Genomic DNA, 18,138 nt, shown 5'->3' with positions numbered 1-18,138 from the left:
GGGACAGCCAGGAGCCCTGAGGCATGGCCCTAGAGCTCAGGGGGAAGGGGAGAGGGGAAGGGGCAGCCAGGAGTCCTGAGGCATGGCCCTAGAGCTCAGGTCCCCAGGGGGAGGGACAGCCAGGAGCCCTGAGGCATGGCCCTAGAGCTCAGGGGGAAGGGGAGAGGGGAAAGGGGCAGCCAGGAGTCCTGAGGCATGGCCCTAGAGCTCAGGTCCTCAGGGGGGAGGGGAGGGATGGGGACAGAGAGGGAGAGGATAATCTTTCCATCTCTCTCTCTCATTTTGGATATAAAATGATTATTTCCTCTCTTCCAGTCATCGCTCCTCCTAAAACCATTCTGGAGGACCCAACAGCCACCCTCTTCCAGGTAAGCCCCCCCCCCACAGGTAAGACTCTCCATGTCTCTAAAGAACAGAATGAAATTGGACTGGTAAACTTTATTTATTGTTTCTCCAATCAGTGTAAAGTATTAATTAGGGTTCTAGTGGGTTTGAAACAGCATGGAGACACATGAACCCTACACAATAATAACACAACACAAGGAATTCTCATGTGCTTTAGAAAAATACATCTCTCTCTCTGTTGCTCTTTTCTCTCCTGTCCTCCTCCTCCTCCTCTCTGTTGTTCTTTTCTCTCCTGTCCTCCTCCTCCTCCTCCTCCTCCTCTCTCTCTGTGTCCATTTTCTGCCCTACTGACCTTCACCTCTGTTTGATCTGGGGTGAGGAGAGAGAGAGGGAGGAAGACAGAGGGGGAGGGAGAGATGGGGGGGGGGGGGGAGTGTCTGATGTGTGAGGTTGCAAGGGTTAGATTCACAGGGAGTGTAGAGATCGCCACGATTACACCCATAGAAGTACACACCAGTCTGGAGAGAGATTCTGGAGCCATCTCACACAGACAGACACAGACAGACACAGACAGACACAGACAGACAGACACTTCAATGACTTTGTGTGATGTCACAGAAGGAATGTTCCCCATCCCAGCAGCCCTCTGATAGCAGCCCTCCCCTCTATCTCCCCTGCCTATGGAGACGCCAGTGTCTAAGGGAGCATGTTGTGCCCAGGGAGAGAGTGGTGGAATGTCTGTTATCCCGTTGCTACACATTGTTTCTTGTTCAGAGTCTCGAATAATAGTCATTAACAGCTCTGTCCATAATAGAAACCAGAAGGACTGGAGGGAGGAGGAGGGAGAGAGAGGAGGAGGGAGAGAGGGGAGAGAGAGGACTGAGGGGAGGAGGGAGAGAGGTAGAGAGAGGAGGAGGGAGAGAGGGAGGTAGGTAGAGGACTGAGGGGAGAGTGGTAGGTAGAGGCCAGAGGGGGGTGGGGAGAGGCCAGAGGGGGGTGGGGAGAGGCCAGAGGGGGATGGGGAGAGGCCAGAGGGGGGTGGGGAGAGGCCAGAGGGGGGTGGGGAGAGGACAGAGGGGGGTAGAGAGAGGACAGAGGGGGGTGGGGAGAGGACAGAAGGGGGTGGGGAGAGGACAGAGGGAGGACTGAGGACAGAGGGGGGTAGAGAGAGGACAGAGGGAGGACTGAGGACAGAGGGGGGTAGAGAGAGGACAGAGGGAGGACTGAGGACAGAGGGGGGTAGAGAGAGGACAGAGGGAGGACTGAGGACAGAGGGGGGTAGAGAGAGGACAGAGGGAGGACTGAGGACAGAGGGGGGTAGAGAGAGGACAGAGGGGGGTGGGGAGACGACAGAAGGGGGTAGAGAGACGACAGAGGGGGGTAGAGAGAGGACAGAGGGAGGACTGAGGACAGAGGGGGGTAGAGAGAGGACAGAGGGGGGTGGGGAGACGACAGAGGGGGGTAGAGAGACGACAGAGGGGGGTAGAGAGAGGACAGAGGGAGGACTGAGGACAGAGGGGGTAGAGAGAGGACTGAGGACAGGGGGGGTAGAGAGAGGACTGCAGACACGAGAGGACAGAGGGGGGTAGAGAGAGGACAGAGGGGGGTAGAGAGAGGACAGAGGGGGGTAGAGAGAGGACAGAGGGGGGTAGAGAGAGGACAGAGGGGGGTAGAGTAGCCTAGTGGTTAGAGCGTTGGACTAGTAACCGGAAGGTTGCGAGTTCAAACCCCCGAGCTGACAAGGTACAAATCTGTCGTTCTGCCCCTGAACAGGCAGTTAACCCACTGTTCCCAGGCCGTCATTGAAAATAAGAATTTGTTCTTAACTGACTTGCCTGGTTAAATAAAGGTAAAATAAAAAAAAAAAAGAGAGAAGACAGGAGAGGGCTGAGGGGGTAGATCAGAGGACTGAGGACAGAGGGGGGTAGAGAGAGGACAAAGCGGGAAGGACGGCAGGGAGAGAAGGTTTTGGGGCTGTGTCTATCCTCAGCAGACAGCACTATAGATATTTTTAACGGTCTCTCTGTCTACCTCTCTCAGGTAAACAGTAGATTCAGAATAATACGTTAACTCTGTCTGTTTTCACCCTGTAATCACCAGTCTGTCAGTCACTACAGCCATCGGCACCATTTAAACCTTTCACTTTCAGGGCTTGTGATTCAGGGTTGTTGTTTGGCTCTCGCGGTGAAGGTGTTTTCCTAACCGCTCGATGAGCCTTCAGTTAGTGGTCGACTTCAAACTGAACTGTGTGCCGCCATGTTTGGTGACGCTGAAGAAGCTGTTTGAGTGTTAGAAGGGGATTGAAACGGGCGTCTCTCTCTCTCTCTCTCTCTCTCTCCAGGCTGACCTGTTCCCTGCTGCCCTGGTCTACTTTGGCTCTGACGTCAAGACAGGTGCGTCTCCCTTTACCTCGGTTTGGTTTCAACGTGTTACCTTGGATGAGATGGTTCTGAAGGTGTGTTCTCTCTCCACAGAGAGTTACTTAGAGAGACATCTCCTGGATTCCAGTGTCTCGGCCCTACAAGCAGACGAGGCCATTGCTGGGTCAGTCTACTGTTGGCATTTAACAGCCAAACAACAACATTTTATTTGTGTGTGTGTGAGAAGGAGAGGATCAGAACTTCCTGTTGGTGGAACTGCCCCATCGTCGTGGCAACACGGCTCGGCTGTGTTTCCCCGGGCGACGGCTCTATTTTCCTGTCACAGTGCTGTCATCATCGGAATCCCTTTGAAGGGTTCCGGCCAAACGCACGGACACACCCCACCTCCCCCCTCCTCTAAAGATAGAGCCATTTACCCAATCTGACCCCCACCTGTTGCCCCCTCCACCATCAGTCGAGGACACACACACACCCCACCTCCCCCTTCCTCTAAAGATAGAGGCATTTCCCCAATCTGACCCCCACCTGTTGCCCCCTCCACCATCAGTTGAGAACACACACACCCCACCTCCCCCTTCCTCTAAAGATAGAGCCATTTCCCCAATCTGACCCCCACCTGCTGCCCCCTCCACCATCAGTCGAGGACACACACACCTCATTAACCCATCTCCCCCTTTCATCCATCCACTCCTCTCTTTACCGTTCCTCACCTCTCTCTCCTCCTGTCCCTAATTCCACTATTAGCTTCAAAGGGGATGCCAGGGCACCTTCTACCTCTCCCCTACTTCTGTGAGGGAAGGAGGGAGGGATATTGACATAGTGGAGGGAAAGAGAGAGAGAGGGACGTTTAAGTTATTGTTAATGTGGCACCCGGGTCAAAGGTGAAATGTTGTTCTGTCAGGAGAGGATGTGTTTGTTCCATCTCCTGGACAGGAAGTCATGCGATAGTGGTGTCATGACCTTTCCTAATCTGAGGTCACTAGTCCTGGCCACATGAAAGAGCCTGAACCCCCTGGGACACACACACACACCTCACTCACTCACTCACTCCGCTTCCAGAGAGAGATTGGTTTTGAGAATTTAAAGTACAGGAAGTGTGTCTGTGTTCAGAATACACATCTGATGAAATCCTGTGGACTGAATGCTCTTTCCTCTCCTCCATCCCTTTCTCTCTCCCTTCATTCCTCACCCTCTCTTTCCCCCCTCTCTCAGCTGTATGCCCAGGTCTTCGCCCCCCTCTTCCTTCTCTTCCATGGTAACAGAGGAGCCCCTTCCAGACCCCCCCGCGGGGACCAGGGAGATTGAGGAGGAGGAGGAAGAGGAGCCGAACACACACAGCCAGGCCACCAAACCAGTCAGGACGGACACCGGCAAGGTCCCCAAGTGGCTCAAACTGCCAGGTACACTACCAATCAGACCTGTTGAAGGGTTAAAGGGGAGGTCACTCTAAAATGACCTACTATTATCTAACTGATAAAGGGTTAAAGGGGTAGGTCACTCTAAAATGATTACCTAAGGGTTAAAGGGGTAGGTCACTCTAAAATGATTACCTAAGGGTTAAAGGGTAGGTCACCCTAAAATGACCTACTATTACCTAACTGATAAAGGGTTAAAGGGGTAGGTCACTCTAAAATGACCTATTACCTAACGGATAAAGAGTTAAAGGGGTAGGTCACTCTAAAATGACCTATTACCTAACTGATAAAGAGTTAAAGGGGTAGGTCACTCTAAAATGACCTATTACCTAACTGATAAAGAGTTAAAGGGGAGGTCACTCTAAAATGACCTATTACCTAACGGATAAAGGTAGCATCAGCAATTCTCTGACATTGTTAAAGAGTGTGACAGATCTAATTCCACCAGGACGGCAGGAAGCCTCAAGGTCAGAGCGTTGGGCCAGTAGCCAAAAGGTCTGTCGTTGTGCCCCTGAGCAAGGCACTTAACCCCCCGCTCACTCTGTGGATGTCTCGGGGGGGGGGGGGGGGGGGGGATTAGGATCTGCTTCAAGCACATTAACCAATTACACACTGCTACAAACACATTAACCAATTACACACTGCTACAAACACATTAACCAATTACACACTGCTACAAACACATTAACCAATTACACACTGCTACAAACACATTAACCAATTACACACTGCTACAAACACATTAACCAATTACACACTGCTACAAACACATTAACCAATTACACACTGCTACAAACACATTAACCAATTACACACTGCTACAAACACATTAACCAATTACACACTGCTACAAACACATTAACCAATTACACACTGCTACAAACACATTAACCAATTACACACTGCTACCCACTGCTACCCACTGCTACCCACTGCTACCCACTGCTACCCACTGCTACCCACTGCTACCCACTGAAAGTGTGAAATAGGACAATTATAAGCACCTACCAAATTATTAGAATTGTTTTAAAGGGAGAGTTCATCCTAACATGACTGGATTGGCAATTCCTAGTTGATCTGTTCAGTCTCCTATTTGATGAGACATTGTAGTTTCCCTCTTCAGCATGCTGACCCTGTTTACACTGACATAGAGAGGCCACGCTGCTGGGCCACGTGATTATTGACATCCAACGTGCCATATGGACGTGATGTATAACGGCGCAAGAGGCTGTGATGCTCCCCTTCATTTAACCCTTCATTCATACAACAACTAGACCACACTACCTCCTCTAATGAGATGCCCTGGACTCTGCACAGAGGATGCTGACCAATCACAAGCGGGCTCTCTCACTTTCTGCATGGCACACACATGCTGGCCAATCACAAGGGTCCCCTGCTTAAAGTGCCCAGTTAGATGCTGGTGAGGAGAGGGAGGGTTTTACCAAAGACAGAACAGTAGGAGAAACTCTTGGGGCTTTACCAAAGACCGTACAGTAGGAGAAACTCTGGGGCTTTACCAAAGACAGTACAGTAGGAGAAACTCTGGGGCTTTACCAAAGACAGTACAGTAGGAGAAACTCTGGGGCTTTACCAAAGACAGAACAGTAGGAAAAACTCTGGGGCTTTACCAAAGACAGTACAGTAGGAGAAACTCTGGGGCTTTACCAAAGACAGTACAGTAGGAGAAACTCTGGGGCTTTACCAAAGACAGAACAGTAGGAGAAACTCTGGGGCTTTACCAAAGACAGTACAGTAGGAGAAACTCTGGGGCTTTACCAAAGACAGTACAGTAGGAGAAACTCTGGGGCTTTACCAAAGACAGTACAGTAGGAGAAACTCTGGGGCTTTACCAAAGACAGTACAGTAGGAGAAACTCTGGGGCTTTACCAAAGTCAGTACATTAGGAGAAACTCTGGGGCTTTACCAAAGACAGTACAGTAGGAGAAACTCTGGGGCTTTACCTCAGTGTGTCGGAAACATGAGTTGCTGCTAGTGCTAATGAGAACGCTGCTTCAGCGGGGTGGCAGTTTTTCAGCACGTCTTCAGCAGGGTGGCAGTATTTCAGCACGTCTTCAGCAGGGTGGCAGTATTTCAGCACGTCTTCAGCAGGTTGGCAGTATTTCAGCACGTCTTCAGCGGGGTGGCAGTATTTCAGCACGTCTTCAGCAGGGTGGCAGTATTTCAGCACGTCTTCAGCAGGGTGGCAGTATTTCAGCACGTCTTCAGTGGGGTGGCAGTATTTCAGCACGTCTTCAGCAGGGTGGCAGTATTTCAGCACGTCTTCAGTGGGGTGGCAGTATTTCAGCACGTCTTCAGTGGGGTGGCAGTATTTCAGCACGTCTTCAGCAGTATTTCAGCACGTCTTCAGCAGGGTGGCAGTATTTCAGCACGTCTTCAGCAGGGTGGCAGTATTTCAGCACGTCTTCAGTGGGGTGGCAGTATTTCAGCATGTCTTCAACGGGGTGGCAGTATTTCAGCACGTCTTCTTCAGCAGTGTGGCAGTATTTCAGCATGTCTTCAACGGGGTGGCAGTATTTCAGCATGTCTTCAACGGGGTGGCAGTATTTCAGCACATCTTCAGCAGTGTGGCAGTATTTCAGCACGTCTTCAGTGGGGTGGCAGTATTTCAGCACGTCTTCAGCAGTATTTCAGCACGTCTTCAGCAGGGTGGCAGTATTTCAGCACGTCTTCAGCAGGGTGGCAGTATTTCAGCACGTCTTCAGTGGGGTGGCAGTATTTCAGCATGTCTTCAACGGGGTGGCAGTATTTCAGCACGTCTTCTTCAGCAGTGTGGCAGTATTTCAGCATGTCTTCAACGGGGTGGCAGTATTTCAGCACGTCTTCAGTGGGGTGGCAGTATTTCAGCATGGCTTCAACGGGGTGGCAGTATTTCAGCACGTCTTCAACGGGGTGGCAGTATTTGAGCATGGCTTCAGCGGGGTGGCAGTATTTCAGCACGTCTTCAGCAGTATTTCAGCACGTCTTCAGTGGGGTGGCAGTATTTCTGCACGTCTTCAACGGGGTGTCAGTATTTCAGCATGGCTTCAACGGGGTGGCAGTATTTCAGCATGGCTTCAACGGGGTGGCAGTATTTCGGCTACAGGCAAACCGATGTCAACCAAATGCATGTGTTGTGCCAAAAAGTGCCTCAGAGTTGTAGCGACAACAAGCGGCAACACGACGTGTATTAAATCATTAGAAGAATATCCCCTACTCTACGACGATTGCATGAAAAACAACCATGTCTGGTGGAATTACCAAGTGAAAATCTCAATTCATAATTGCAATTGCAATATCTGTCCCAAATCAAAAATCACAATTCAACATGTTGGTCCACATCATGCAGCCCTAAAAGTCACCCACCCTGTTTTCAAACATGAATCCATTGCAGATTTTAACACATTCCTACACACACACACACACACACACACACACACACACACACACACACACACACTAACTACACTCCAAAGGGCCCTCTTTAAAACCACAGTCAACAGGAAGTGTTGAAAAAGAAACATCAGATGAGTCAAAAGATAAGGATGCTGTTCTGGGGGAACGGTACACACACCCCTTTACCCACACATTTATTAGTTCAGGATGGTTTCACCTCCACCCCCAGGGGACCTCTGCTGACACGCAGCCCCAGTCAGAGTTCTCCGTTCTGGGCCACATGAAATACTGTGGGCCCCTGTTGTCTGGCGCTCCGGGAGCCTGGGGTTGCTCTGTTGTGGTGGAGCTGGTGGTCGCGGTGCTCCAGCTGTTTTGGTTGTTTTTCTGTTTTGTTTGTGGGAAGGATGGTCTCACTAGTTGTTGTAGTGTTTTCTGGTGGCGTGGGAGCTGTGGCTAGTTGTTGTAGTGTTTTATGGTGGCGTTGGAGCTGTGGCTAGTTGTTGTAGTGTTTTCTGGTGGCGTTGGAGCTGTGGCTAGTTGTTGTAGTGTTTTATGGTGGCGTGGGAGCTGTGGCTAGTTGTTGTAGTGTTTTATGGTGGCGTGGGAGCTGTGGCTAGTTGTTGTAGTGTTTTCCGGTGGCGTGGGAGCTGTGGCTAGTTGTTGTAGTGTTTTCTGGTGGCGTGGGAGCTGTGGCTAGTTGTTGTAGTGTTTTCTGGTGGCGTGGGAGCTGTGGCTAGTTATTGTAGTGTTTTCTGGTGGCGTGGGAGCTGTGGCTAGTTATTGTATTGTTTTCTGGTGGCGTGGGAGCTGTGGCTAGTTATTGTAGTGTTTTCTGGTGGCGTTGGAGCTGTGGCTAGTTGTTGTAGTGTTTTCCGGTGGCGTGGGAGCTGTGGCTAGTTGTTGTAGTGTTTTCTGGTGGCGAGGGAGCTGTGGCTAGTTGTTGTAGTGTTTTCCGGTGGCGTGGGAGCTGTGGCTAGTTGTAGTAGTGTTTTCTGGTGGCGTGGGAGCTGTGGCTAGTTGTTGTAGTGTTTTCTGGTAGCGAGGGAGCTGGTGCTAGTTGTTGTAGTGTTTTCTGGTGGCGTGGGAGCTGTGGCTAGTTGTAGTAGTGTTTTCTGCTGGTGTGGGAGCTGTGGCTAGTTGTAGTAGTGTTTTCTGGTGGCGTGGGAGCTGTGGCTAGTTGTTGTAGTGTTTTCTGGTAGCGAGGGAGCTGGTGCTAGTTGTTGTAGTGTTTTCTGGTGGCGTGGGAGCTGTGGCTAGTTGTTGTAGTGTTTTCTGGTAGCGAGGGAGCTGGTGCTAGTTGTTGTAGTGTTTTCTGGTGGCGTGGGAGCTGTGGCTAGTTGTAGTAGTGTTTTCTGCTGGTGTGGGAGCTGTGGCTGGCATCCTGCTCCTCTTTATCAAAGAAGAAAGTCTAATTAAAAAGAAAGAAAGAGAGAGGAGGGGAGGAGACAGGATGGTATTGTGGACTCCATGTGGATGGTCTGGGGGAAGGGATGAAGGGTGGATGGGTCTGGGGGAAGGGATGAAGGGTGGATGGGTCTGGGGGAAGGGTGGATGGGTCTGGGGGAAGGGATGAAGGGTGGATGGGTCTGGGGGAAGGGTGGATGGGTCTGGGGAAAGGGATGAAAGGTGGATGGGTCTGGGGGAAGAGACACACTGTTTAGCTTTCAGTGAGACATGGCCTGTCTGTCTCCCTGTTTCTCTTTATTTTTGCTTGTCTATGTGACTAACTGGTTGTCTGCCTGTATCCCTCTCTGACTGTCTAACTGGTTGTCTGCCTGTATCCCTCTCTGACTGTCTAACTGGTTGTCTGCCTGTATCCCTCTCTGACTGTCTAACTGGTTGTCTGCCTGTATCCCTCTCTGACTGTCTAACTGGTTGTCTGCCTGTATCCCTCTCTGACTGTCTAACTGGTTGTCTGCCTGTATCCCTCTCTGACTGTCTAACTGGTTGTCTGCCTGTATCCCCCTCTGACTGTCTAACTGGTTGTCTGCCTGTATCCCTCTCTGACTGTCTAACTGGTTGTCTGCCTGTATCCCTCTCTGACTGTCTAACTGGTTGTCTGCCTGTATCCCTCTCTGACTGTCTAACTGGTTGTCTGCCTGTCTTCCTCTCTGACTGTCTAACTGGTTGTCTGCCTGTATCCCCCTCTGACTGTCTAACTGGTTGTCTGCCTGTATCCCTCTCTGACTGTCTAACTGGTTGTCTGCCTGTATCCCTCTCTGACTGTCTAACTGGTTGTCTGCCTGTATCCCTCTCTGACTGTCTAACTGGTTGTCTGCCTGTATCCCTCTCTGACTGTCTAACTGGTTGTCTGCCTGTCTTCCTCTCTGACTGTCTAACTGGTTGTCTGCCTGTATCCCTCTCTGACTGTCTAACTGGTTGTCTGCCTGTCTTCCTCTCTGACTGTCTAACTGGTTGTCTGCCTGTATCCCTCTCTGACTGTCTAACTGGTTGTCTGCCTGTATCCCTCTCTGACTGTCTAACTGGTTGTCTGCCTGTATCCCTCTCTGACTGTCTAACTGGTTGTCTGCCTGTATCCCTCTCTGACTGTCTAACTGGTTGTCTGCCTGTATCCCTCTCTGACTGTCTAACTGGTTGTCTGCCTGTCTTCCTCTCTGACTGTCTAACTGGTTGTCTGCCTGTATCCCTCTCTGACTGTCTAACTGGTTGTCTGCCTGTCTTCCTCTCTGACTGTCTAACTGGTTGTCTGCCTGTATCCCCCTCTGACTGTCTAACTGGTTCTCTGCCTGTATCCCTCTCTGACTGTCTAACTGGTTGTCTGCCTGTATCCCTCTCTGACTGTCTAACTGGTTGTCTGCCTGTCTTCCTCTCTGACTGTCTAACTGGTTGTCTGCCTGTATCCCTCTCTGACTGTCTAACTGGTTGTCTGCCTGTCTTCCTCTCTGACTGTCTAACTGGTTGTCTGCCTGTATCCCTCTCTGACTGTCTAACTGGTTGTCTGCCTGTCTTCCTCTCTGACTGTCTAACTGGTTGTCTGCCTGTATCCCTCCCTGACTGTCTAACTGGTTGTCTGCCTGTATCCCTCCCTGACTGTCTAACTGGTTGTCTGCCTGTCTAACTGGTTGTTTATATCAGTTACTCTGATGTGTTTTTTATTCAACACCAGATTCCCACTTCAGTCCAGAACTCTTCCAGATGCTTCCAGAACAGAACTCTTCCAGATGCTTCCAGACCAGGAATTGTGTCTGCATGTCTATTCTTCAGATTCATCGGCGTCTTGAGCTAAACCAGGACACGCACACACTCCCAGTCTATCCCTCTCCATCATAGTAGTTGTGTGTGTGTGTGTGTGTGTGGAGAAGTCAAGAGACTAATGTGTGTTTGTGCCAATATAATTCCAATCCTGGTTTGTCTCAAGATGGTGATGAGTCTGAATAGTTAAACAGAATTCCATGTCTGGAAGAGTCTGTTAACACTTTGATATTCAAGCAAGCTTCCTTCTTAACAGTGTATAACAGGTTACGATAGGCCTAGCAAGCTTCCTTCTTAACATAACAGGTTATAATAGGCCTAGCAAGCTTCTTAACAGTGTATAACGGGTTAAATAGGCCTAGCAAGCTTCTTTCTTAACAGTGTATAATGGGTTACGATAGGCCTAGCAAGCTTCCTTCTTAACAGTGTATAATGGGTTACGATAGGCCTAGCAAGCTTCCTTCTTAAGTGTATAATGGGTTACGATAGGCCTAGCAAGCTTCCTTCTTAACAGTGTATAATGGGTTACGATAGGCCTAGCAAGCTTCCTTCTTAACAGTGTATAATGGGTTACGATAGGCCTAGCAAGCTTCTTAACAGTGTATAACGGGTTATAATAGGCCTAGCAAGCTTCTTTCTTAACAGTGTATAATGGGTTACGATAGGCCTAGCAAGCTTCCTTCTTAACAGTGTATAATGGGTTATAGGCCTAGCAAGCTTCCTTCTTAACAGTGTATAATGGGTTACGATAGGCCTAGCAAGCTTCCTTCTTAACAGTGTATAATGGGTTACGATAGGCCTAGCAAGCTTCCTTCTTAACAATGTATAATGGGTTACGATAGGCCTAGCAAGCTTCCTTCTTAACAGTGTATAATGGGTTACGATAGGCCTAGCAAGCTTCCTTCTTAACAGTGTATAACAGGTTACGATAGGCCTAGCAAGCTTCCTTCTTAACATAACAGGTTATAATAGGCCTAGCAAGCTTCTTAACAGTGTATAACGGGTTAAATAGGCCTAGCAAGCTTCTTTCTTAACAGTGTATAATGGGTTACGATAGGCCTAGCAAGCTTCCTTCTTAACAGTGTATAATGGGTTATAGGCCTAGCAAGCTTCCTTCTTAACAGTGTATAATGGGTTACGATAGGCCTAGCAAGCTTCCTTCTTAACAGTGTATAATGGGTTACGATAGGCCTAGCAAGCTTCCTTCTTAACAGTGTATAATGGGTTACGATAGGCCTAGCAAGCTTCCTTCTTAACAGTGTATAATGGGTTACGATAGGCCTAGCAAGCTTCTTAACAGTGTATAACGGGTTATAATAGGCCTAGCAAGCTTCTTTCTTAACAGTGTATAATGGGTTACGATAGGCCTAGCAAGCTTCCTTCTTAACAGTGTATAATGGGTTATAGGCCTAGCAAGCTTCCTTCTTAACAGTGTATAATGGGTTACGATAGGCCTAGCAAGCTTCCTTCTTAACAGTGTATAATGGGTTACGATAGGCCTAGCAAGCTTCTTTCTTAACAGTGTATAATGGGTTATAGGCCTAGCAAGCTTCCTTCTTAACAGTGTATAATGGGTTATAGGCCTAGCAAGCTTCTTTCTTAACAGTGTATAACGGGTTATAGGCCTAGCAAGCTTCTTTCTTAACAGTGTATAACAGGTTATAGGCCTAGCAAGCTTCCTTCTTAACAGTGTATAATGGGTTACGATAGGCCTAGCAAGCTTCCTTCTTAACAGTGTATAATGGGTTACGATAGGCCTAGCAAGCTTCCTTCTTAACAGTGTATAATGGGTTACGATAGGCCTAGCAAGCTTCCTTCTTAACAGTGTATAATGGGTTACGATAGGCCTAGCAAGCTTCTTAACAGTGTATAACGGGTTATAATAGGCCTAGCAAGCTTCTTTCTTAACAGTGTATAATGGGTTACGATAGGCCTAGCAAGCTTTCTTCTTAACAGTGTATAATGGGTTACGATAGGCCTAGCAAGCTTCCTTCTTAACAGTGTATAATGGGTTACGATAGGCCTAGCAAGCTTCCTTCTTAACAGTGTATAATGGGTTATAGGCCTAGCAAGCTTCTTTCTTAACAGTGTATAATGGGTTATAGGCCTAGCAAGCTTCTTTCTTAACAGTGTATAACGGGTTATAGGCCTAGCAAGCTTCTTTCTTAACAGTGTATAACAGGTTATAGGCCTAGCAAGCTTATTTCTTAACATTGTATAATGGGTTATAGGCCTAGCAAGCTTCTTTCTTAACATTGTATAATGGGTTAGAATAGGCCTAGCAAGCTTCCTTCTTAACAGTGTATAATGGGTTACGATAGGCCTAGCAAGCTTCCTTCTTAACAGTGTATAATGGGTTACGATAGGCCTAGCAAGCTTCCTTCTTAACAGTGTATAATGGGTTATAGGCCCAGCAAGCTTCTTTCTTAACAGTGTATAACAGGTTATAGGCCTAGCAAGCTTCCTTCTTAACAGTGTATAACGGGTTATAGGCCTAGCAAACTTCTTTCTTAACATTGTATAATGGGTTATAGGCCTAGCAAGCTTCTTTCTTAACAGTGTATAATGGGTTATAGGCCTAGCAAGCGTCTTTCATAACATTGTATAATGGGTTATAGGCCTAGCAAGCTTCTTTCTTAACATTGTATAATGGGTTACGATAGGCCTAGCAAGCTTCTTTCTTAACATTGTATAATGGGTTATAGGCCTAGCAAGCTTCTTTCTTAACATTGTATAACGGGTTATAGGCCTAACAAGCTTCTTTCTTAACAGTTTATAATGGGTTATAGGCCTAACAAGCTTCTTTCTTAACAGTGTATAATGGGTTATCGGCCTTACAAGCTTCTTTCTTAACATTTTATAATGGGTTATAGGCCTAACAAGCTTCTTTCTTAACAGTTTATAATGGGTTATAGGCCTAACAAGCTTCTTTCTTAACAGTTTATAATGGGTTATAGGCCTAACAAGCTTCTTTCTTAACAGTTTATAATGGGTTATAGGCCTAACAAGCTTCTTTCTTAACAGTTTATAATGGGTTATAGGCCTAACAAGCTTCTTTCTTAACAGTTTATAATGGGTTATAGGCCTAACAAGCTTCTTTCTTAACAGTTTATAATGGGTTATAGGCCTAACAAGCTTCTTTCTTAACAGTTTATAATGGGTTATAGGCCTAACAAGCTTCTTTCTTAACAGTTTATAATGGGTTATAGGCCTAACAAGCTTCTTTCTTAACAGTTTATAATGGGTTATAGGCCTAACAAGCTTCTTTCTTAACAGTTTATAATGGGTTATAGGCCTAACAAGCTTCTTTCTTAACAGTTTATAATGGGTTATAGGCCTAACAAGCTTCTTTATTAACAGTTTATAATGGGTTATAGGCCTAACAAGCTTCTTTCTTAACAGTTTATAATGGGTTATAGGCCTAACAAGCTTCTTTCTTAACAGTTTATAATGGGTTATAGGCCTAACAAGCTTCTTTCTTAACAGTTTATAATGGGTTATAGGCCTAGTAGTTTTTCTGACTGAAAGTCAACATGTTACAGTGCTGATCAAAGAAAACACATTTCTTTGGACATTTTTCATGGTTGTTAAGACTTGTGTGTCTCAATAAAGTTTTATAAGATCCAACTGTTATTTCCTCTGATATGATGTTTTTATTGTCTCCAGGTAAGAAATGAGGATTGTGATCAGATGACCACGGCTACCATAGAGGGACATACAGAACAGAGCGGACGCCTCAACACACTGTTCCCCCTACCTTTTTATTAACATGAAATTCCAGGCTCAAAGTGGATTGTGATGTATTCAAACCCATTGTGAATCCAGTGTGCACTTCAAATAGTTTTACAAGAGTTCAAAAACATGAAACGAATGAATAAAGGAGTCTAAAATATCTCCATTGCCAATATGTGGTTGTGTGTTTTCTCTCTGAGTTGATATCAACAGCTAGAACAGTGCTCAGAACAGAATGAGCTCTATTTCATTGCTACCGTTCTATTGTAACAGGCTATGTATAGTTCTACTGGTTTCTCTCTCCACACACTCGTTGGAAGTCGTGCCAGAGACTCTGCTGTTCGTGCTCTATGTGTTAGCTACCTGGATTCAGACTGCGTTCTTGTATTCCAGAGAATAGAGAAGGAGAGGGAGGGGGAGCAGTGCCCAGTCTGTCATTCTGATATTTTGTGTAGTTGTTTTTTGAACCCCTGTTCAGTTCTTTTGAAGTCCTGCAGACCAACACACACCTGTCCTGCAGACCAACACACACACCTGTCCTGCAGACACCCACACACACACACCTGTCCCGCAGACCAACACACACACCTGTCCTGCAGACCAACACACACACCTGTCCTGCAGACCAACACACACACCTGTCCTGCAGACCAACACACACACCTGTCCTGCAGACCAACACACACACCTGTCCTGCAGACCAACACACACCTGTCCCGCAGACACCGACACACACCTGTCCTGCAGACCAACACACACACCTGTCCTGCAGACCAACACACACACACCTGTCCTGCAGACCAACACACACACCTGTCCTGCAGACCAACACACACACCTGTCCTGCAGACCAACACACACACCTGTCCTGCAGACCAACACACACACCTGTCCTGCAGACCAACACACACCTGTCCTGCAGACCAACACACACACCTGTACTGCAGACCAACACACACACCTGTCCTGCAGACCAACACACACACCTGTCCTGCAGACCAACACACACACCTGTCCTGCAGACCAACACACACACCTGTCCTGCAGACCAACACACACACCTGTCCTGCAGACCAACACACACCCCTGTCCTGCAGACCAACACACACCTGTCCTGCAGACCAACACACACACACCTGTCCTGCAGACCAACACACACACACCTGTCCTGCAGACCAACACACACACACCTGTCCTGCAGACCAACACACACACCTGTCCTGCAGACCAACACACACACCTATCCTGCAGACCAACACACACACCTGTCCTGCAGACCAACACACACCTGTCCTGCAGACCAACACACACACACCTGTCCTGCAGACCAACACATACACCTGTCCTGCAGACCAACACATACACCTGTCCCGCAGACCCACACATACACCTGTCCCGCAGACACCGACACACACCTGTCCCGCAGACACCGACACACACCTGTCCTGCAGACCAACACACACACCTGTCCTGCAGACCAACACATACACCTGTCCTGCAGACCAACACATACACCTGTCCTGCAGACCAACACATACACCTGTCCCGCAGACACCGACACACACCTGTCCCGCAGACCAACACACACACCCGTCCTGCAGACACCCACACACACACCTGTCCAGCAGACACACCTCCTGCCCCATCCGCAGACACACCTCCTGCCCCATCCGCAGACACACCTCCTGCCCCATCCGCAGACACACCTCCTGCCCCATCCGCAGACACACCTCCTGCCCCATCCGCAGACACACCTCCTGCCCCATCCCCAGACACACCTCCTGCCCCATCCGCAGACACACCTCCTGCCCCATCCTCTAGCTCTCTGCTTATCGTTCAGGCATCTTGGCTGCCGTTTCTTGCCGGCTCCTCCCGGTAAACAAGACATTGGGACAGACCGGTGTTGAGTGGCCCGGTTCTACTGTGTCCCTGTTTGACGGATATGACGCGGTGCTGCAAGGTGAGCACGCCGATCGTGGCCCCGTCTGGTTCAGTTAAATCAGTGTTGACATCCCACACCCTTTGATGTCTGGGGGTCAAAGGTGACACTAGTGGCTGGTAGAGGGAGAATCTCAATTGCATCTTCCTCGTGTCCTCTCTCCTCGTTTCCTCCTCAAAACCCATTGGATGAGGAAGTCAGAGGCTCTCCCTTCTGACCTTCTCCAATAGTTTTGGAGAAGGTGAGGAGAGAGAGGAGGAGATTTTCCCAGAGTCTCCACCTGCTTTAGAGGTGTGCTCTCCCCACCATAGATTTGAATTGCCTGGCTACCAGACACCTCGCTCAGGACAAACGCTAGGCCACTCCCACAGACGTTAGTTTCCTCTGGTCGCGATCTGAGTACCTCCCCCCCGATCCTTCACCAAACGCGGACACATTCGGGTCCGTTTGATTGGTCCAGAAACGGATGGGTTGGGCCAGTGCCAGAACACGTGGGTAAAGCGGCTGTTTGAAAATGTGTCGTTGGCTTTGATACTCTGATCGGTTGGAGATGAACCGTTCGCTGACGACTTTGTCTTGTACAACGCCCCTCATCACCACAGACGACATCAATGATGGCAGTCTCAGAGCAGAGGAAAAATAGTGTCGTCACGCTAGGATTTTAAAGCATAGGATTCGTGTAAGCATTGCCTAGAGGGACTGTCCATCCATGTCAAATCCATGTCAGGAAGTGTGCAGGTGCTTTGACAGAAGAGGAGAGAAGGGAGACAGTGAATTAAAGAATTTGGTATGGGTCCTCGGATCCTCAATTTCTACAGCTGCACCATCGAGAGCATGGTTGGTATGGCAACTGCTTGGCATCTGACGCAAGACGCTACAGAGGGTAGTGCGTACGGCCCAGTACATCACTGGGGCAAAGCTTCCTGCCATCCAGGACCTCTATACCAGGTGGTGTCAGAGGAAGACCCTAAAAATTGTGAAAGCCTCCATCCACCCTTCTCTCTGCTACCGCACGGCAAGCGGTACCGGAGTGCCAAGTCTAGGTCCAAAAGGCTCCTTAACAGCTTCTTCCCCCAAGCCATTAGACTGCTGAACAGTTAATCAGATGTCTACCTGGACTATTTACATTCACCCCCTTTTTAACACTGCTGCTACTCTGTTTATTATCTATGTATAGTCCCTTTACCCCTACCTCCATGTACATATTACCTCAATTACCTGTTTATTATCTATGTATAGTCCCTTTACCCCTACCTCCATGTACATATTACCTCCATTACCTGTTTATTATCTATGTATAGTCCCTTTACCTCTACCTACATGTACATATTACCTCAATTACCTCAACTAACCTGTTTATTATCTATGTATAGTCCCTTTACCCCTACCTACATGTACATATTACCTCAATTACCTGTTTATTATCTATGTATAGTCCCTTTACCTCTACCTACATGTACATATTACCTCAATTACCTGTTTATTATCTATGTATAGTCCCTTTACCTCTACCTACATGTACATATTACCTCCATTACCTGTTTATTATCTATGCATAGTCACTTTACCTCTACCTACATGTACATATTACCTCAACTAACCTGTGTATTATCTATGTACAGTCACCTTGACTAACCTGTACCCACACATTGACTCGGTACCGGTACCCCCACACATTGACTCGGTACCGGTACCCCCACACATTGACTCGGTACCGGTA

At 48.1% G+C, this 18,138-nt stretch overlaps 1 protein-coding gene across 2 annotated transcripts in view; it reads left to right on the top strand.

Moving 5' to 3' along the window:
• The window catches only part of LOC139370205 (tether containing UBX domain for GLUT4-like), a 37,565-nt gene extending 22,926 nt beyond the window's left edge, over positions 1-14,639 (top strand). The window contains exons 13-17 of one of the 2 annotated variants that reach the window (XM_071109551.1): positions 316-368; positions 2,687-2,738; positions 2,820-2,889; positions 3,939-4,126; positions 14,414-14,639. In XM_071109551.1, coding sequence (XP_070965652.1) covers positions 316-368; positions 2,687-2,738; positions 2,820-2,889; positions 3,939-4,126; positions 14,414-14,424 — 374 coding nt within the window. In that variant the 3' untranslated portion in view covers positions 14,425-14,639. Of the gene's footprint in view, positions 1-315; positions 369-2,686; positions 2,739-2,819; positions 2,890-3,938; positions 4,127-4,589; positions 4,689-14,413 lie in introns of those variants that run through there. The other variant, XM_071109550.1, reaches the window with a different exon arrangement.
• The last annotated feature ends 3,499 nt before the right edge of the window (positions 14,640-18,138 follow it).

The sequence above is a fragment of the Oncorhynchus clarkii genome, chromosome 17, assembly GCF_045791955.1.
Source record: "Oncorhynchus clarkii lewisi isolate Uvic-CL-2024 chromosome 17, UVic_Ocla_1.0, whole genome shotgun sequence".
NCBI lineage: Eukaryota > Metazoa > Chordata > Actinopteri > Salmoniformes > Salmonidae > Oncorhynchus > Oncorhynchus clarkii.
This window is presented reverse-complemented; position numbering and strand designations above follow the sequence as displayed.